The 22123-nt window shown below is 46.8% G+C and overlaps 1 protein-coding gene across 4 annotated transcripts in view; it reads right to left on the bottom strand.

Moving 5' to 3' along the window:
• The window catches only part of FLVCR2 (FLVCR heme transporter 2), a 58483-nt gene that overhangs the window by 22165 nt on the left and 14195 nt on the right, over positions 1 to 22123 (bottom strand). For all 4 annotated transcript variants that reach the window (XM_032482416.1, XM_032482415.1, XM_032482414.1 and 1 more), the window contains 2 exons: positions 5708 to 5849; positions 3127 to 3267 (listed from right to left, as the gene is read on the bottom strand). In XM_032482416.1, coding sequence (XP_032338307.1) covers positions 3127 to 3267; positions 5708 to 5762 — 196 coding nt within the window. In that variant the 5' untranslated portion in view covers positions 5763 to 5849. The remainder of the gene's footprint in view (positions 1 to 3126; positions 3268 to 5707; positions 5850 to 22123) is intronic.

Genomic DNA, 22123 nt, shown 5'->3' with positions numbered 1-22123 from the left:
TGTTTCTTTGCATGTCTCACATTTTCTTTGTTGAAACTGGACATTATAAATACCATGTCAGCTCTGGAAACGAGATTCTCCTCTCTCCCCAGGATTTGTTGCTATAGCTGCTGTTTGTTTAATGACTTTCCTAGACTCATTTTGTAAAGTTTGTATTTTTTGTCATGTGTAGCCACTTAAGTTTCTGCTCTGTTAGCTTAGTGGTGAGCTAATGATTAGACAGAGATTTCCTTGAATACCTTAAGGCAGTAAGTCTCCCACCTTTGCCGAAGACCTCGATGTGTGTGTTGGGACTTGTCTGCAATGTTCCAGCAGGCAGGTGACAACTCTGCCTTAGCCTTCAATTCCTGCTTGCATAAAGCCTCAAGTTCAGCCAGAGGTGACACTTCATGGCTTTTTCAGGTCTTTTCTGGGCATGAGTTCAACTCTGTATGTGTATGTGAATGCCTAGAAAAATATGTCAGAGTTTTTCAAAGCCCCAAGGACATCTCATTCTCTAGATTTTCCTTTCAAGATCTTTGGCCTGACTCTCGTTTACCCCAACTGAGGTATTCCTACCTCAGGCAGCTGTGATGTTAAACAGTGATTGTTTTCATCAAATGCCCTGGGGATATGGTTTTCCCACTGAAAAAGTTGAGTCAGGTCAAATATAGGGAAGTCCTCTGAATGGGGCCTTTCTAGGGCCCTGCCACATGGCTTAAGTGGAACTTCTGCGAGAGCTCCAAAATTGTTTGGCCCCGTCCTGTGGCTATGAGGCTGCTGGTTTTCAAGGCTACCATAGAGTCTGGAAGAAGGGGATCAGAACAGGGCAAGTTAAAACACAAAGCTCACTGTTTTAGCATGATTTAGCCATTTGTCTTGAATAGATGTCCCTTAGATTGTTACAAGCCTTCGGTTAAGAATTCTGATATAATTCATTTTGACAATGTTGGCCAGTGTTCTTTTTGTTTTCATGGAAGAACAGATTATCTAAGGTTCTAACTCCACCATTCCAGCACTACCTTATTCACTTCCTGTGTTATCACTTAACCAAATAGTTAAGGAGGGCTATCCAGATGCACAGTAAGATTAGCACCACTCTGCCAGACTGAAGACCATAAAAGCAACTAGCCATACAAAAGAGAAGGAGTTGCTTTACGTCCACAGCATGACCCAGGGCTGAGCTCTCAGAGACTAGGACCAGCACTGTCCCTGGTACATTTTGTTCTTTTTCCATTTTCATGGGTCAGTGACCTGACCTTGCCATCAACAGCTTCCAGCACTGAACGAGACCACAGCCTCTGGAATGAGACTCTTGCCCTGTTGTCACCACCATCACCATTCTCATTCACAGAAAATATTTATTAAGCACTCATCCGCCCTAGAATTCCAAGTTAGGCTTCAAATACCCTGTTGTCATTGCAATAAGGTTTAAAGTGTTCAAAGATCAATGCACTTAAGATGTTTCAGTCTAGGGAAAAGTGAAAGTTCTTAGAGGCATGGAATCCTGAGTCTGGAAGGGAACCCAAAAGGCAGCAGGTTTCACTATCCATCTATTGCCTGATATTTGCCACACTATCCCCACGAAGTGGTTGGTTCCATCTATACTTGAATACCTCCCACAGAGAGCAACTCCTGACATCTTTAGCTGGACATCCTAAGTATTAGAAACTTTGTTTTGTGGATGAATACAGAGACATACTCAGAACTAAGAAGCTGGAGAGAGGGAGGAATGCAGACCAGAGACCTTAAAGCCTAATGTGGTTAGCTGGGGTTATTCCAGGTGAGAGGTCACCTAACTTGTGCGCATGCCTGAGAAACAGGCGTGCCTCTCTGTGGAGGATATCACCTCTTATCTAAAGTCTTAACAGATAACCACTTTTATTCACGTAAGGGCATTGGTAAGCCTAAAATGAAATGTTGGCACAATTCAAGGAAGCAGTGTAAGCAATCATGAGTCAGGTATTAAGAGTGGAGGCTTTGGAGTTAGACAAACCTGTTTTGAACCCTGGCTCTGCCTCTTAAAAGCTGTGTGTTCTTGAACTACTTATCTAATCTCTCTGAGTTTCTCTTTCCTCATCTGTTAATTGGGGAAAATTATGGTACTTACCTCACACAGGTGTGGTAGGAGTTAAATAAAATCATGTATGAAAAGTCGTGGCACATAGTAAATGCTATTGTTGTAATAAAACACACAGTTTGGGAGCCTAGGGGAAAACCTGAGGTTATAGCCAGCTGGGGTTTCACTAAGAATAAATCATGTTAAGCCAATCTTATTTATTTTTTTCTTATGGTTACTGAGCATGATACACACTCCTGATCTTCATCAAGTGAACTTGTGGGTTAAGTGGTCCAGTGTAGGCTGGACAGCAGTAGAGTTGGGTGGAACTGAAAAGACCTTCTTTAATGCAGAGCCTGAGGATCTGTCCTCACCTCTGTCTGGTCCAACATTCTCATTAAAGCTTAGAAGGAAGATGTAGCAGTACCACGCTGGAAAGGCAACCCAATACACCCCCATAAATATCGAAATTTATCTTACCGAAAGCCAAGAAAATGAAATGAAAGAGGGAAGTTGTCTTGCATTCAGGTGAAAAAGGGGCAATGTTATAAGATGAAGGAGGATTGGTTGAGGAGTGGTTCAGGTGGCAAGACTCACGTAAACATCCAACCATTCATTCATTCATTCATTCAATCACTCATTCAGTAACTGCGGGAGTATCCACTCCAGCCTGACCACTGCTGAGGACCTATAAAGGACATAAGTCCCCACTCTCTGGGAGCTCACAGTCTCACGGGAAGACAGACCTGGAAGTGATTTTTTTTTTTTTAATGGTAAGTGTGAACATGTATGAGGAACACACAATAAAACAGGAAAGGTCACCAAATACTGCTTCACGGCAGTCACACTGGCATGAGACTCAGAGGATTAGTGGGCGTTTTGTCAGACAACCTGACATGGGAAGGAACGGTTTTCTAGGTAAACTTTACAGACCAGGCAAAGGCCATGAGTCACAGCTGGCTTTACTGGTAGACCCTACACAAACACATATGCATGTGGGATTTGGACGCAATAAGACAAACAGACACAGCAGGTCTCTGTCCCACATTCCCAGTTCCAGTACACTCCTGGACACATCTGCTTCTTACCGTAAGTGATGACCAGCAGCACAAAGTTGAGGTTTTTGAAGAGTCGGACTATGGAACTTAAGTACGAAACATCAGGAGACGCCAAGGCATAGCTCAGGGACTGGGCCCTGCTGGGGGGATGTTTCGGCTTCTCCTTGAATACTGAAAGCAAAGGAACAGAGAGATCACTGTAAATCCCTGTGGTCCCACCCTTGCAGAGCTGACACTTGGGTAAGACCCGACTCCCTCAAATGAGAAGGAACTAAGACTCCAAAAGGAAATATTAATTCTTCAATTCATTCTCTTGAAGCTGCATCTCACTTTCTGTGGACTTTGATTATTTTTCTTAATGGCCTCTGGACAGCTGCAATCATTGGGCCTCCCAGGCAGCGTTCAAGGATCAAGGAGTCGTATAAAAACTGGCGAATAACATACGGCAGAGCACTGACAAATTCCATAGTAGCTGGGGCATAGAGGGAAGTGAGAGCTGAGGCTCTGGGATTAGTGAGCCCAGTTACAAACTCAGCACCAGAGCTCCTCCCGAGGGGGAAGGGTCGGTGTTGCCCATGCTTAGCACAGAGCCAGGAACGTGGCTGCCAATAAACACTCCCTGCATAAGTGAAAGGGTCTTCTTCTATTGGAAAGATCTCGAGTCCCTTCCTAGTTTCAAAGTCTGAATCAGATATCTGCCTCACAAAGAAACCAGAGGATTAACACAGGCCCCTGCAGGAGTGGTCACTCTCATAGGAAGGACTGGGGAGGGGCACTTAGAAAACCATTTGCTTTGTGTTCTATTTTCAGTACAACTGGTACAATCCATCTGACTGCACTGATGGCTGTTCAGTACTCTGGGGGCCAGATCAGTAGAACCAATTGTTTGGCTAAACTGGCCCCCAAATAGGGTCCAAGTAAGCACCATGCTGCCTCCCCCAGTCCCCATGAGAATGCTCCAGAAAGGTCAGTAGATTGTCTCCCGTTAGAGGAAGCTCTGGAAATGAGGTTTACTCCCTTGAAGATCAAAGGGCCCCCCACCCAGATAACCCTCCAGCTCAGACTTCAGAGCCCTGCTTCTTCCTTCTCCGGAAATAGTCCTGGATAACTTCCCACCATTGGGAACTTCTCACCCATTGTCTTGCCTGTTCACCCCCCTTCTATCAGGGGAAAGAAATCAAGGCAAGAGGTTTTACTTTTTTTATCTCTGCAACAGCAGCTGTTTGTGCAAGGATTTGGCAACCAACCACAATTCAGATAAGACTTTTCAGTTCTTTACTCAGTGAGCTATCATCTATGTTTAACAGTAAAATGCCAAAGTGTAGAACTGTCCCTACCTCCAGGATCTCAACTGCAAAAACCCAGGCCCTCATCTGCTACAAACACAAGAATTTGGAATGGGGCCCAGTACAACTTGAAACTTCAAGTCTGGCCAAGATTGTTCTATCCTGTTCTCAGCCACAGCTCCACAGCATCTCTACCTTTCCAGGGACACCAAGCCCTCCATCCAAGAGATCTGTGATCCCGTGAGCTTTGGAAAACCATTGGGTAGCCCTTCTTCAGCTTCCACCCAGAGGAGAGAGAGACACAGTGCGGACCCCAAGGAGGAAAAGACACAGTGAGAACAGCTGAATGAGGCACATGATTATAAAACTGTTTGACTCTGGAGGTGAGGCCAGCAGGAAGGAATGAAACCTTTCAGATATTAGGAAGAAAGCTGGTTAACCTTTAAAGATGGATAAATCACTGAAGATGAAAAACTCTACTACGCTGTTTCTGCATTTATCACAGCACATGTTATACAGTCAGATGACAAAAGAGGACATAAATTATATTAACTAAATATCTCAATGATTATATATACATACAAATAATAGCAGTTTTCTGATGTTGGTGGTTGGGATTAACTGGTATAAGGCTAAATTAATTATCATTCTTCCCTTTACGCTATTTTGTATTTTTGATTTTTCCATAATGAGCATATATTACTCATACATATATTTTTTTAAAAGCATTTTTAAAAATGTAGTCCCCAGGCATTCTCAGGTGAATCTATGAGAGTATTAGTGTTTGTGGATCAATATGCATCAACCCTGTTTTGTTTCTTGTTGTTCCAGAAATTTACAGTATGGAGTTAGAGAAACATAGGTTTGAATCCCATCTCTGTCACTTACTATCTAATCCTGAATAATTTCTTTAACTCCCCTCAAGTCTTGGTTTCCTCTTTGTTAAGTGAGATGATAATGGTACCTTCCCACATAGGGCTGTTGAGGAGTCAATGAGATCAAGTATACTCAGCACTGGCTCATAAAGGGGGTCAGCAAGCTGCCCATTAATTCTAATGAGGCTGTGCTAGGAAACTGGTTAATTACCGCTAACCTTTATTGAGCCTCTAACAAAGCCCACAGGACCAGCTAGCACTGTATCGGCAGCAGTTACTCAGGCTAAAACACTTGACCATTGGAAGCCTGGCCTCCAGTTTCTATAGACATATTTTATAGAATACGTGGTACCTAGAATGGTGTTCTAGGGCCATGTTCACAAGGTCCTCACCCAAGTCAGCAGAACCTCCCTGCCTCCCCTTCCCCCATCAGTCTGCTAATGACCTTACCGATGATGACAAGGATGAAAAGCAGAGTGGCCACACCTCCTATTATGTAGAACATGATGCTGATGTGGTAGGCAAGCTTGTCCTGGTCTTTGATGTTGGGTACCAAGACAGGAGGGACCAAGAACCCAATCGCAATTCCAAGCTATAGAAGACAGAGACATCAATCATAGCACCAATGGCCAAGAGGTGACAGCACACATTTAAGAGGCTCTTCATAAGAAACATAACCCCTAATGTCTAGTCCGTTTAAAAATTCAAAAAGGGACTTTTCCCCCTCAAGATACCAGAAAGATCTTTCTTTAGATTGACAACTCAGCTCACACACTGCTGACCACTCTCACTATCAACACCTATTGAAAAAGATTACAGTTGGGATTCTCAATGCAGGCTGGCTCTTCTCCAGGTGCAAACTAATGAATGAAGGTTCCTACCCTCCCTTGTCTATGATAAAGTAAACCAATCTTGATTTTTCTTTTCCTGCCACTTAAGTTCTTGATTTCACAGAATCTGTTAACATGGAGCTGAGAGACCAGCTGAAGGAAAAGTTTTAAACCCTACAACCCTAAGAATTTGCATTCAGTGAGACAGAATCCTAAAGCTGTTTCCACATTTACAAACGTGAAAGCTGAAGTTCATTGTGTGAGTAGCTTAGTAATTTACAAAGCATCTGTGGTGTAAAGTCACACATCACGGCATAAATTTATACAGACAGGACATGGGTATTCACAAACTGTGGCTATAAATACACACACAGAGACACACTCAAACATGCACACTGACAAACTGAAACATCTCATATCTGCGTTGGAGTTCAAACTCCAGTGACCTGACAGATAACATGCCTTGGGTATTTCCAAGGTCAGAAATGCCTTGATTCAGGAGTGACTAACTGCGATACATCTCCCCAAACCCTTCTGCCACACATAATCCCAAGGCAGAAATTGAAAAATAGCCTGAGAACTCAGGCAAGCCTCAAATTCTAAGGGTGAAAAAAGGTAAGTCTTTTGTCTCAAGGTCCTGTTTTTCCTTTATTTATATATATATATTTAAAATGTTCACAATTTTTTTATTTGTTTTGTATTTATTTGGGATTATTTCTCTATGCTGCATTTAAACATTAATGAGATTGTATGTAATCATAACTTTTTCTCCCTACAACGTAAAGGCATCATTTTATGAAATTTTAATTTTAGTCATAAAACCTTTTCTATCAGCTCATTTCTTTCCGCTTTTCCTTTATCGAACTTGAAAACAATTACAGGGAGAGAAGTGATTTGTCTGCACGTCATATTACAACACCATTCATCACCTGCCAAAGGGCTGATTCATCCTGATTGGCTTTCCAGCCTGTGAATTATAGCAACTCAGGGTGGTCAGTAGTGGTTCTCAGTGCTGGGATAGTCACAAAAACCAGCATCAGTAGGCTCAGTGTAGGGGTCTTGCACAGGACGCCAGTGTACAATCAGCACATCAAACAGATCTTTACAGCATCTACCATGTGAAATGTATTCTGCTAGATATTTGGGGGGGGGGAGGTGAGTGGTGGAGATGTATACGGCAGAGATCCTGCCTTCATGGAGCTTTATAATCTAGTGGGGGCAGAAGGGATCTGAAACAAAAATACAAAGGATAACGCAAATGGCGATATTTGTGGGTTGAAATTATAGAATGTTAATAGTGTGAGAGTTCCGTCATCCACTATTACAATCTGGTTATTAGAGGGCCAAATGGAGACTAAGTGAGATTAATATCTAGAGGTTAAGTGACTTGTTCAGGGTCACACAGAGTTCTGGGACAGCTGAGGTGAGAAAAGAAATCTCTTGGCATCTCAAGCTAGAGCCTCTCCATGGGGCCTGGCAGTGCCCTTTGGGGCTGAGAGACTTAAGGAAGGCCCAGTGAGCAGGCTTCTCTCCAAGGGAAGACATTCCATGTCCTGGGAGCTTAACTGGTCCTTGGTGACACTCATTTGTGAGTTGAGTCCTGCTCCTTAACTGCTGATCTCCAAGACCCTGGGGGTAAAAACCAGCCTTAGAAGGGCAAATGCAACCTTCGTAGCTAGGAAGCGGGGCCACTGCATGTCCTACCTGGCAAACTGAGGACTTTGGAGTTGGAGATCTAGATCTTAAATAGGATCCCAGAGGGTCCCTTTTGCAAGAACGAGGGAAGATACAGGAATCACCCGAGGTTCCGAGATTTTTCCATTCTCACAAGGACCCTAATGTAGGGTAACCTAATCCCAGGTGATCTTCTGCCTGGAGAGGTAAGTCCTCCCAGCTGACTCCACACCGCACACCTACTGCTCAGAGGCCCGGCTCCATTCTCCGTCCACACACTAAGCCTGCCTGAGTGCCTTGCCAGCATCGAAGCCTCTTCCAGCCTCAGGATGAAGCAGCCAGCAAAGGGGCGTGAGGTAACCCTGGCCAGACAGGAACGCTATCTCACAGTAACCTTTCTCCGGGAGGAAACTGACTCTGGTGGTACTTTCATGCCCAGTGTGGAAACCAAAATACAGCACCAGACTGTAAGATGCTACCTCTTTAGTGTTTTCAAGACATTTTTTTTTCCTGCTTCTTGAGACAGTGAGAGTGCACAGCTCTACACCCGGCTCCTGGTTCCTAAGTCTGTCCCTTAGTAGGTGCTCATTCACGGTGACTGGCTGGAGAGATGGACAGATGGATGTTGGTAGAAGATCTTGTCTACACAAAAGCTGGTAGAATCTACCCATTAGAGTCCACGTTCTTTCTACAAACCACGCTGTACCACAGTGTTAATGGGGGGAAATGGGTGAGGGGGAGTGGGAAGAGGGTAGGATGGTGGACTAGCTTTTGAGCATCTACTATGCGCTGGGTACATAATACAGTTTATCTTTATCATTTAACCCAAGAAACCTTACAACAAAGACAAAAATGAGAAAAACTAGGGGTTGGCACCCAGCCCCAGGTCACACAGGCAGAAGAGCAGGGTTTCTAACCCAGTTCTGTCTGACTCCAGGCCCCAGCTCACCTCCTGCCTCCCAGGAAAAGTTGTCGGTGTGATACCAGTACAACACACAAGCCTATAGTTTCACTTGTTTGAGTTCTGTCACTCATTCGACAGGACACCACCAAGGCAGACAAGGTCCAAGAGACCTGCAGCCCAAGTCAGTGCTAGAATAATGTGAAGAGCTGGGGGGATGCAGCACTCGGAGGCTGGGACCCACACCTTCCCGCAGTCACAAGACCAGAGACCCACTGTAATGACTAAAACTCACTGCCAGCTGCTTCCGACTGGGCTTATGTGCCAGCAATTGTTCTTCTCAGTTTTATCTTCCTCAACAAATGACAGCCGTGGGCAAAAAGACACAATCCAGTCAAACCAAGTCACCACCTTGGCTCTTCAGGAACTTACTTTGTAAAAATTACTTTTAAAGTGGAGTTCGTTTCTGTTCATTTTTACCCCACCCACAGCAGTGTTTCCCAACCCGGCTTGATGACAAAGGCCGCCAGCCGCAACCCCACTGCAACCCCCAGGCCTGGGGTGGGCCCTGAGTACTGGTGTTTCCCTCTGCAGGAAATCCTTTTACCCCTCAAGGGCGTCTGGGAGACACTGCCTCAAAACTAGCGTGGCCTTCACACAGCTTCCACGTGGCTCTGCTCTGAGTCACTCTCCACTTGGCAGCCAGTGAGCTTTCGAAAATGTGATCAGATAATGTTCTTCCCCTGCTTAAAACCCTCCAGTGACTTCCCCGGGCTTTTAAATTAGGGCTAAAAATCCTCAGCCCACAAAGATCTGTACATAGGGTCATCTGCTCTTGGTCAACTACTTGCTCCCTGGGACCCTGCCACTCTGGCCTCCTTTCTGTCTTTCAAATATCCAAAGCGCCCCCAGAGCCTGAGGACCCCACGGATTTTGCACCAGGTCCTCTGCCCAGACTGGAATGCCCTCCCTGCTCTGTTTCACCAAGAAATGCATATATCCTTCGGCCTTGAGCTTAAGTCTCACTCCTCAGGGAAGATTTCTCTGCTCTCTGGTGCCAAGAGTCAAAAATCTCCCTCTTTACTGGTCAGCAGCTTTCCCTGCAGCAGAGCCCTGGGCTTGAAGGCTTGCTCCAAACTTGGTCACTTATGACCTAATGGGGGCTTGCCCTGCTCCTCAAGGAGCTCACACCCACGTGGTTCATTTAAACAGTGAACATTGTTCATTGGAAAAGAACCCGTCATCTTTCCTTCTTTCTACTCCAACATCCCTTGGAGAAGTCATCACTCTACACAGCGGTTAAGGGTTCAGGCTTTGGGGTCAGAAAAATCTGAGTTCACACCCCAGCTCTATCAGTTACTAGATGTCTGACCTTGGCAAGTTAATTCACTGCTTTATGCCTGTTTCCTAACCCACAAAAGCAAGATACTACCCAGCTCCTACTCTCTAGTCACAGGGCTGCTCTGAGGACTAAATGGGCTCACATGAATGGCCTATTCAGCAGAATGCTTTGCACTGGGGGGCTCGCTCCCCTCCTGCAAGTCTGGCCCTCCCCTCGCTGCACGCTCTCACAGCAACGGTGACAGGAAGGAAAGGAGAGGCCACTGGGACTCAACAAGACGTGCTTGGTTTACTTAATGCAGCCCCACAGGGCACTTTCCCTGGTTCTCCTCCTCATCCTTCTCCAGCTCCTCTCTCTGCCCTTTCTCAGTTCGCAGTCACCCATGCCTCTGCCCTCTCACATCCACACTGTCCCAGACCCTCCCAAGCCTTCCTTGGAAGCCCACTTTGCCTCTGTGCCCCCACCCCCTTTCAGGCGGCTGTGACCTCTCCTCCACCAGCCTGCACGGTGTATCCAGGTGCACATTCCTCAGCGCTGCACTGACCACGCAGTCCCTGCCCAAGGACCTTCAGGGAGCCAGCCCTCTCTGAGGAAGGACCAAGTCCAAACCCCTCTGCCTGCTGTTCTTGGCTTTCCTCGCCTAGTTTCAAACTGTCTTTCCAGTTCCATCTCTACCTACTTCCCTGTATGTTCCCTGTACACCAGCCAGACTGGATGACTCACAATTTCAACCTTTCATCCTCTGGTGTCTTCCTTTATCCCAGCTGATTCATTACGTGGAAAGGTCTCCCACCTTGACTCTTTTACAGCCCAACTCAACCTCACTTCCTTCACTGAATTTGCCTTGATTATCCTACAGAGGTGGAACCTCCTTGCCCTAACTCCTCTAAGCCTTTGGTTTGCAGCCTTTTTTGTGACCTTAGCCTGGTGCCTGGTAAGCAGAACAGGGGTTTACCCTAAAAATGGGTGTTGAATGAATGGGCTGCAGTTTACTGGAATGTCAGGTCCCAGATTAGCTGTGAGCCGAGACCTGGGGAAAGATGTGGTTAGAAATTTAAATCTAGACAAGGTTCTCAGAGAAAGTGTGCTATTTAAAAAAGCATGGTAGGGGGTTGTTCTTAAATCAGCACTGTTTGATGGATAAATCTGGGTTCCATCTAGATTTCCATATACCAGGTTTGCTTAAAGCTGCTCAACTCCTAGGAGCAACCTTTAAGCACACAGCACGATGCCAGCCCCCACAAGGTATTTTTACGTGATGAGTGACCAAGCACATGTGTGTATCTACACATATCCATGTACACTAGCAATGGCCTTAATGAGGTACAGATTAATTGGCAGTTAAGGGTCACAGAGTATAACAACTGAGGAAAACTTAAGCGACAAAGACAAATGTATGAAAATGTTACTATACAAAGGGCCATGTAAGTCCACACAGCATTTATGGGCACTAAAATGTGCTACACATGCAGTATATTACTTTCTACCCCCTACAGCAACATGCCTACCTGCTCCTGGTCTACATTAATGTGCGTGTAAAGCCAGCTCATATGACTGTCTTTTTTAAATTCCCAAATCCAAGCATTTGGCTTCTTTTGAAAGGGCCAACTCAGGATTAAGGAGGTAGCAGACCTTCAGATCAAAACAATCCCACTGATTTGGGGGAAAATCACTCATGAAAGGGGTTTATGGATTTAAAAGGCTAAGCTTAGGTCCCTAAGAACTTGGGAAGCAAGGTCACAGCTGGTCGCCTCTCGACTTCCTTAGAGTCCCTCCCCGATCAGAGAGCTCGTCCTCAAATCTGTGTTTATGCTGGTGGCTTACATAACCGCAACACCCTTGGATTTCCTCAGTCCTTTGGGGGAAAAGAGGTTAGGGAAAAGCAGGAGGCAGTGGCTAGTGGAATCAGGACAGCCTGTAATCACTGATTCCCAGGGAAGGTAAGGAGAGGAATCATAGCTGATCCACGGTGCTCCCCGGGCCACAGCTGCTGTCCTAAGCACTATGAAGCCCTATACAGATAGATACGCTCTTTCAGTCCCTATTTTAAAATTGAGAAACCTACAATGTAAGTAGCTTGCCCAGGGTCACAGAACAGCACGTGTCCTAGGCTGGACTTCAAGCTCAGTCCATCAGTCCTAGAGTCTGCACCCTTAGCCATTTGGCTAATGCTCAGGTCGTGGCTATTTTATTACTCAAGCTAGAAGGAAACTAATATTTAGTGTGTACCTACTGTGTTCTAGGGAGTGGGCCAAATGATTTTTCACACGTGATTTCATTTAATTCCTTACAATAATCCCCTAAAACGGGCAAGATTATCTCTGGTTTGGTTTTAGAGATGAGAAGACTATAATTTGCCCAAGATCATCCAGCTTCTAATGGCAGAACTGAGAGTCAAGGCCACGGCAATCTGACTCCAAATCCCTTGAAGAGCAAGGTGAATGCCACAGAAACAGCCGCCCTCCTGGACCTGACCGGTTTTCCAGTCTTAGATGACTCTATCATTCAGGCACCTCCTGTATACCTAGCCATTGGAGGAAGCTGTCATGAGAGGTGTCTCCAGCTGTAACCACGCAGTTACACCCTATGGGATTGCTCGTTCTTATGCAATGCTGGCTCTTGGTCGTTTTCCATGTAGGGCATTTGTTGTCTCCCCAGCTAGATTTTAGCACAGTGAGGACAGGGACATTGACTAACATTGTCTTGTGTGACCCTTCCCCACACGGCACCCAGCTCCCTGCCAAGTACAGGGACTGTGCTCAGGAAATGTCTTCTAATAAAGAGATGACCTTTAGATTTGTGCAGCTGAAACCTAACTCAAGTATTTCTAGTCTACCTAACTCAAGTATTTCTAGTCTCCTCCGGAGCAAACAAGTCAGGTACAGCAGCAATTTTCTGTATTGTAAGAGTTTACCACTAAAACAAAGCAGAAGCAAGGTGGAATGACACAGGGAAGACCTCCAGTTTGGGGCTCCCCAAGAGCAGACCTGGGGGCCACTGGAATGTAAGATGATCAACTCCCCACCCTCAAACCTACGCTTAATATTTACTGAACACCTACTGAAACTAAGCACCACGCTAAAAGGTAAGGGAGGAGACAACAGATGCAAGAGAAAGCGCTCACGTGAGCAAGCTCCTAAGCTAGCCAACACACCTTGGTCTTGACCTACAGCCTTGGTGCTGGCTTCCCTCCTCCTCGTTGAGGGGGACAAGGTACTGAAGGGCAGAGGTACCTTAGGCTGTTCTCAGAGCAGGTGCTAAGTTCAGGGGAGGAGTCTGAGTTTTACAGGGAATGTTTTTTTAATTAAAAAAAGGAATTTTGACAAAGGGCTTAATTTTTTCAGCTGAGCCTCATATTTGTGCTGCTTTCAGTCATCAACTCTAGAGGCTCCTGGAACACACATGCCTCCTTTTAAGGCAGATGTTCCTCATGATATTGTCCCTGTGGTGACATCTGCAAAGGCTCAGTCCTGGTCTATGTGAGAGAGGACACAAAGTCTCCCGAGAGCCCGCCTCACTGCTGGCGTCTCCACTCACAGGGCCCTCTGGCCGACAGAGCTGATGACCAATGACCACAGACTCCTAGAACACAGACTCCCAATGGCTCAGCTGGGGAAGAGGGAAAATGAGGAGCACGTTTCAAACCACCAGGTCAGCAAAGTGGCAGAATGCAGGCCTCACTTTCTCCAAGTTTTTCACATTTAAAGGAGGTAACCTGCAAAGCTCCCCCTAGATACGTTGGCACTTCCACCAACCCCAACCCAGATGCCAGCCCACAGCAGCCAACAGAGGGACCTACCATCCTGTGTGCCACTGCCTTGCTCAACCCTACCACTCCCTGCCTCGTGACAGATGGTGAACTGATCAAAAGCAGAACTGTCTGCTTGGTCTGATATGTCACATCCTGTCATTCCTGAAAGTCGTTCATGTGACAGTACACGTTTCTCATCCTCCCAAGTTTCCTTCTGAGTCTGGCTGGGCTTCTCGGTGACAGCTTTCCCGTTCCGATTTACAGAGGTGAAGCCCGGACCCGGGGCTTACTCGCAGGCAGGCCCCGGAAAGAGTGGTTCCCTCAAGGGCTGCACGAGCCAGCCCCAGTTCCCCCCACTGTGTCTCCAGACACAGACAGGCTGGGCTCCAGGCAGCTTGTTCCTAAGAAGCCAGCTTCATAAGTTAAATAGCCCTGCCTCATGATTCCAGAGAGAGGCATGGGAAGAAAAAGAAATCTAAAGTTTGCACAGGAAAACCATAAGTACCCCACATCTACCACCTCCCCGAGAAAGCAGCACCATTAGCTCTGGCCTGGGACTCAGGGAATTACTCTGGACCTACTTACATGATGTCATCTCCCCTCCTACTTGGCCTGACCTTTCCCCTACTAGTCACTCTAATCTGTCTTTCCTGAAGTGTGAACCCAGGACCTTTTCAGTCCCATTCACTACTGCATCCTCAAACCTCAGAATGTTGAGTGAAACAGAGGAGATGCTCAGTAAATATTTGTTCAATCAATCAATGAAGGCTGTGGTGCATTGCCTCAGTAAAACCACAGTTTCCAAGAACTGACTATAAAGGTCACAGAGCCAGGACTTAAAAATGGAGAGGACAGCTGTTAATCCAAGGTTGTCCTTCATGAGATAGAAGTACCTTCATTCACTGACTCGCATCTGTCACGTTACCTGCTGTCAACTGGGGGGACACAGGGAAGCTGGACAGAGGGGATGCAATCCAGGACAAGTAGAATTCAAGGAGGAACAAAGACTGGATGGTCAGGGGCCCATGTGGGTTATTTGCACGGGACAGAGATCTGGCCTAGGGTGAGGGCGCCCTAGAAAAGGACATGGATTTCTGTGGAGTAGCTTGAGAATATAGGGCTAGCATTCCTGGAGCAAATAATGGGGTACCCTCTTCCCTAAGGAGAGATAGAAGGACTCTGGAGAGAGAGAAGGCAACATGGTCACAAGGACCGTCCAAGCCCCACCAGTGCCCACTCGTTAGCACCCGTCACTGCCACTTGCTAAGTGTAATGGACCTGGGAGAAAGTGTGATTTAAGACCTGGACCCCCAGGCCCTTAGGAGAAGACCTCTTACTCCTGGGCCCCATCTCCTGACAGTGCGAACGAATTAGATTCTCTGCTCTGTCACCACTGCCATGTTCCTACTCCGAAGAGAGGAGCCATCCAAGACACATATAGACTGAAAGGCTGCTCTGTGCCAAGGCCTGGCAAAAGGCCCTTCTTGGAATCAAAGGGAATAGAATGGTCCACAGGGGTCCTGAAGCTACAGCATGGCTCTGGTCCAAAGGACCACATCCGCAGAGATGCTCTGGAACCTAGGAGCTCTGGGAGAGGCTCCTTCAGCCAGAATGACCTGGACTTTTTTCTGAAATGTAGAGTTGACTCTAAAGCCAAGAATGGCGAGCCTGTAAACAAAGTGTGGCCCCTAATCCAAGCTTGCACTTTACCAGATGAATGGACCTGATTTGTGTACAGGAAGCCCTTTTACTCTCAGTGTCATGAGGGAAGTTTAGAGTTCTTTTTGTAAGGGCAGTTAAAAACTCACATTTGCACAAAATTTCAGTTTTCAAGGTACCTGCACATCCAGCACATAACTGGAGCCTCAAAACCATCCAGTGAGGTGAAGAGCAGGATGCCCACGGCACAGGTGAGGCACAGAGCCCTGTGAGGGACACGTCTTTTTCTCCACATCATAACTGAGTTTAAGCAACTTGCCGAAGTCACAGAGTTAATCAGTGGTGAGGTAAACACCAGGGCTTCTGATAGTCCCGTCCCCAGCCCTGCTCCCTCCCCAGAGAACCTTGCTAAGCCGTGACGTGGCTCCAAGCAGCCAGGAATCCCAGGAAGATGTGAACTGTGACTCAAGATGAACCAGAGTCCAATGGGATCCTTTGCCAAGGGAATGTGTCTGGGTCATCACAAAATGGATTACAGTTACTCTGCAGCTCTTATCAAAGTTCTTTCTGGACGGTGAGTTGGAGGCAGTCCGCTGAGGGGAGAGGATGTCCACATCTCTCAGAGTCTCTAAACAAACTTAGAGCAGCGATCTGGGCCCTGCGAACACAACTTCCCATCCCACACAGTAGCCTTGGGAGAACCAGACGCTCCCAAGGAGAACTGTGCTTACTGTGCAAATAAACAAGACCAGCGTTGACGAGATGCCTGTCCCAAGGCCAGAGACCAAGGATGTTATCTTGGGGGCCGGCCAGTGACACCCTGGAGGTAGAAGCCCGGTAAGGAGAGAGTGGAGAGGAGGTGGCTGCAGGGAACCAGGGAGCCGGGTCTCCCCAGGCCTTACCCCCAAGTCCGCCAGCCCCAGAGAGGAGAGAGCTTTACCATCTGCTGCTCTGAGGGCAGGCTTCGGCCCTCAAGGTCTAAAGCCTTGAGGGCGGAGGTGGAGGGGATTTTCTCAGACCCACTTCCACAGAAAAGTGAAAAAGATTACTAAGAGGGTTGGGTCAAGCTGCATTCTTCCCACAACCACCACTTCCCTTCCTCCTGAGGTCATGATTGCATGTTATGCAATGCCAGTCATTGAATATGCTCTGGAATCTTCCACAATGAGAAGGTAATGACCCAAAGATAAAGTGTAAAACCAGAACACCAGGCATCCATCTTTCCATCCCCCTGTTCTCAGTCCCCACCACGTGCCAGGCATGGCCTTTTCTGGCCTGTGTTCTATGAGCAAGGTCTCATGGGGGGTGACCTAGTTCCAGAAGGGCGGCCATGGTCCCAACCTAACTCATCAGATAGGTGGGTCTGCTTAAGTGCCCAACCTATGATGCAAGGGAAGAGGATGTATCAACAAGTATTCCAGAAACAGCAGCTGAGGTGAAAGAAAGGACTGGAATCCAGAGATACCGGGAAGAATGCTGTAGAACCTGAGTCTGGCGGGGAGGGGGAAGACATCGCACTCGGTGAGTGTCTGCGGAGGCTCCTCTGGTTGAGGAGCTTTCAAACTCGTCTAACTTGGGTGGCCGCCCAGTGAGGCAGGCTTTTTTGTTACAGATAAGGAAGCTGGTGCCCAAAGGGAGCAAGTGTCTTGCTGGAGGCCCCAAACACAGGGGTCAGCGGAGCTGGGTCAGGCTTCCACACCAGGAGTCCTCAAACTTCAGGGCATATCAGGACCACTGGCAGAGAATCAAAACCACAGATTCCTGAGCCTCGCCCTGGAGAGGCTAATTCCTTGGGTCTGCCCCCAGTGCCCAGGAATCTGCATTTTTAACAAACACCCCGGGTGGTTCTCGTGCTGGAGATTCATGGACCACACTTAACCACTGCCCCAAGGAAAGAACTCAAGAGTGAATTCTCGGCTGCTGGCTTCCCTAGGCATCCCAGGGAGGGACGGATGGTGGGACAGGTGCGTGTTCCTGTCTAGCTCCCTGGTAGAGAAGAAACGGTCCTCTTACTTAGTTCATCGAGTGGCTCCACATACATGCCCAGCACCAAATAGGAAGCCCAGGACAAAGGTCTGAGGAGGCGAGGATTGCTCAAGGGGCAGCCGCCACCCCATTGCGATGGACACTGCTTTCACAGGATGACTCAAGGCCACTCACTTCCTGCATTTCTGAGTAGACAGACATAGCAAATAGCCCTGTGCACAGATAGCCGGCTCCAGAGTCACCAGGGGAGACCCGGCCCTGCCAACACAGCAATGTGGGGCAGGAATCAGGAATTTCCAAGGGAGGGGAGAAGGGAAAAAAAAAAAAAGGAAGAAATAACTCCTAACCTTGCTCCAAGTTCTGAGCCAGTCCCTTCTGGAGCAAGAAGGATTGGGGATGGAGGGATAAAGTGGGAGTTCGGGATTTGCAGATATGAACTACTGTATATAAAATAGATAAACAACAAAGTCCTACTGTACAGCACAGGGAACTATATTCAATACCTTGTAATAGCCCATAATGAAAAAGAATATGAAAAGGAATGTATATATGTATAATTGAATCCCTATGCTGTACGCCAGAAATTTCCTTACTGTAAACTGACTCTATGTCAAGTTTTAAAAATCTGGAAAAAAAGAAAAACTAAAAAAAAAAAGGAACTGAAAGGGACTCGTGTTCACCTCGCCTCTAGAAAAAGAATCAGTTGGGAGCCAAAGCAAACACCGCTCCACACATGGTTCTGAGACACACGGTCTCATCCATAAAGTTGGTGAGCAAAGGAAATCCAGCCCTGCCTCCCACCTCCCCCTCCTGCAAACACACACTCTCTGCCCTCATGCCGGGGCAAGGCCTCATCTTGAACCACGTGGGGCTCAGAGGCTGAGCTAAAGTTCTTGCACAGCAGAAAAAAGGAGAGCTGCCTGGCATAAAGTGGGGAGGCAGAAGAGTCCAGGTGGGCTGCCTGAGCCGGCAGGCTGCTCTCCCAGCTCTGAATGACTCGGCAAAGACCAAGGCCCTTAGTCCTGCAGAACCAGAGATGGCAGATGCTCCCTTGGGCTAAGTTTGGGATGATGCAAGACAGCAGTCAGGAGACAGAGAAGAAAGAAAGAAGGGGAAACGTCAGCTTTCACCTTAAACTTGTGACCCCTTATCATCCCTGAAGGGGCTCCAACAACCCTCATCCTGCAATCTACACGGGGCTGTTTGATGTTGGGAGTCGGGGGAGGTGAAGTCAAGGGAAGGACATCCTGTTAACAGCACTGTTGGATAAAGATCAAGAATCAGGCCACGGAAAACAGCTGAGTCACCTGATAAGCCTGCCCTCCCCACTTCCTTCAGTTGGGGCTTAGGTTTGTAAGACTCAGGTCTGATGTGCGGGGCTGGGAGCTGGCCCAGTATCTATGTCATCCCTGAGACCCCAGAGTCCTCACCACAGACAACAGTCTCGTCAACCACGCGTGGGGAAGATAACACCATCTCCCGGGACCTGCACAGCTTTTGGCTTGAGTAGCTCTCAAGAGGGGAAGTCCCCATCAGGATACTGCCTGGAAACCTCCAGAAAGGCCTACCTTCCCCTATTCACCCAACTCCCGGTCACTTCACTCGTTACGAATCGGCTCATAACCGTCCCCTCCTCAGGGAAGCTGTCCCTCTTGCTCCTCACTGCACTCACTTTGCAGTGTGTCCTCCCACACCCGGTGATGCCTTAACGTCCTGCGCACATGGACTCTTAACCCTGCCACGTGGTGCTGCTTAAGTGCTGGCCCCTCCTTCTAGACCAGCAGCCAATGACCTTGACTGTCGACAGTAGTGTCAGCATCTGGTCTTCATGTAGCACTTTCTAGCTGATAAACTCTGCTCCCTAAGTGCCCTCCACTTACTGTCTCATTCACTCCTCTCCCCCACCTTCTGCAGTAGCCAATAGTGTCTCCATCTTACAAGAGAAGAAGCCAAAAGTTAGAAAAGTTAAAGGACTTGTCCATGAATACACAGCAGAGCTAAAGATGTGTTCTCAGACACCCTGGCACAGATCAAGGCACCCAGTAAGGACTTAATAGCTCTTTGCATTGAAGTAATAAGAGGAAGTCGCATCAGACAGACAGTCCGGGCATGACAGTCCCTTATTCCAACCTCTTGAGCTTTCAGCTAACTGAGCAGTCACCGTAACTCCTTTCACTAAGGGAATGTCTGTTTATGAATTTGTCCATCCACTTGTAAGCTCCTGTTATGCCCAGAGCCCTGAGATACAGGAGAGATTTATTAATCAAGGTTCCAGTCCTTTGACAAGTGTCCCATTTAGTGGGAGGAGGAGGTGGAGGAAGAGAGGAAGGGGACAGGAGAAAAATTAAGGAAGATGGGGAAACCCCCAGAAAACAAAGGCCAGTATCTACATAAACTCAGCAAGCACACAGTGGGGGAAGGAATGCATCCCTCAAGCACAGAGACTGATGAGATGAAGGCAGGAGGGGAGCAGGTACCCAGACACCCAGCCAGAAGGGAACACCTCACAAGTTGTGTCTCCCCCCCCTTTTCTTTTTTGCTGGTAAAATATACATAGCATAACATTTACCATTTTAATCATTCTTAGCTGTACAGTTCAGTGGCATTAAATACATTCATATTACTGTGCAACCATCTCCTCCATCCATCTCCAGCACTTTTTTCAGCTTCCCAAACTGAAACTCTATGCCCATTAAACCCTAACTCCCCATTCCCTCCCCTCTCCCCCAGCCATTGACAACCGCCATTCTACATTCTGTCTCTATGAATTTGATTACTTGAGATACCTGTGGTACAGTAAAAATATATGTGGTCTTTGTCCCTGATTCCTGGCACAAAATTCTAAAAACCCAGGAATTTCCTGAGTGATTGGAATGTCCTTTGTTATTCATAAGGCACCACTTTCCATCACACCTGAGTTAACGCTATGAGGTGACAGACTGGGAACCCTACAGAGCCTCAGGATGGAGCTGGTCTCCACAAGACCAAGTGATTAGACTTTGGAAACTTTCAGCCCCACCTTCCTCCACCCCTGAAAAGAAGAGGGGGCTGGAAATTGAGCTCTAGAAAAACTCTTCAACCAGGAATTTCAGTGAGCTTTCCAGTTGGTGAACAACTCCCATCAAAGTGCTGGGAGGGGGGGCACACCCAGAGAGGCCCTTGCATCTCCTCCATTCGGCTGCTCCTGATTTGCATCCTTTACAATCAACCAGTAAAAGCAGTAAGTAAAGTGTTTACCTGAGTTCTGTGAACCATTCTAGCAAATTATAGAGCCTGAATAGGGCTCATGGGAACCCCCAAATTATAGTGGGTCAGTCAGAAGTCCGGGTGGCCCCCCAGGACTTGCAAATGGCATCTTAAGTGGAGGGAGTCTTGTGGGACTGAGCCCTTAACTTGTGGGCTCAGCACTGCTCCAAGCAGTTGGTGTCAGAACTGAATTGAATTGAAGTGTAAGTGTTGAAGAATTGGAGAACTGGTGGCTGTCTGAAAAAAAGACACACCTCAATACCCCACAGAGGTGGAATCACAGTATCTGTCCTTTTGTGACTCCCTTATTTCACTCAAAATAATGTCTTCAGGGTTCCTCCACGGGTATCATTTGTCAGAATGTCCCTTCTTTTTAAGAATAAATGATATTCCATCCTATGTATATATTACATTTTGTTTATCGATTCATCCATAAACGAACACTTGGGTTGCTTCCACCTTATAGCTATTGTGAAGAATGTCGCCGTAAACAAGGGTGTACAAAGATCTGTTCTAGTTCCCGTTTTCAGTCCTTCTGGGTGTAGACCAAGAAGCAGAATTGCTAAATCACTTGGTAATTCTATTTTCAATTTTTTGAGGACCTGCCATACTGCCTTCCATATGACTGCACCATTTTACGCTCCCACTGTGCACAAGGGTTCCAATTCTCCACATCCTTGCTAGTATTTGTTAACTTTGTAACTTTTTCTTATTAATGACCATCTTAATGGCTTTGAAGTGGCATCTCATTGTGATTTTTTAAAATACTACTTCTTTAGGTTATTAATTAATTAATAATTAATTAATTAATTAACAGAAGTACTGGGGATCAAGCCCAGGACCTCATGCATGCTAAGCATGCGCTCTAGCCCTGAGCTATCGCCCTCCCCACGTTTCACTGTGATTCTGATTTGCATTCCTCTGCTGGTGAGCTTCTTTTCATGTGCTTAATGACCACTTGTATTTATTTTTGGGGAGAGATTTCCATGCAAGTCCTCTGCTCATTTTTATACTGGGTTGATTTTGTTGTTGCTGTTCAGCTGTAGGAGTTCTTTACATATTCTGGATATTAACCCCCTACTAGATATACTAGATACATGATTTGCAAACAGTTTCTCCCATTCCACCGGTCGCCTTTTCACCCTACAGACCTTGCCCTCTGATGTACACATTTTTTAGTTCAGTTTATTTTGTTGTTGTTGTTGCTGCTGCCTAAGTTTTTAGTGTCATATCCAAGAAATCATCAGTATCACTACCAAATCCAGTACCATGAAGCTTTTTGCCTAAGTTTTCTCCTAAGAGTTTTATAGTTTTCCTAATACCATTTGTTGAAAAGACTGCTAATAATTATGTGTCAATGTAGGTTCCTCAGTTTATTGAATGTTTCTGTTGGGGAGCGAGGGTCTGGAGCTTCCTGGTCCACCATCTGGCTGATGTCACTCTTCCAGGCTTAAGGTTTATTCCTCCAAGCAGTGTA

The sequence above is a fragment of the Camelus ferus genome, chromosome 6 (genome assembly GCF_009834535.1).
Source record: "Camelus ferus isolate YT-003-E chromosome 6, BCGSAC_Cfer_1.0, whole genome shotgun sequence".
Taxonomy (NCBI): Eukaryota; Metazoa; Chordata; class Mammalia; order Artiodactyla; family Camelidae; genus Camelus; species Camelus ferus.
Note: the sequence above shows the minus strand (reverse complement) of the source record. Positions and strands in the feature narration are given on the sequence as shown.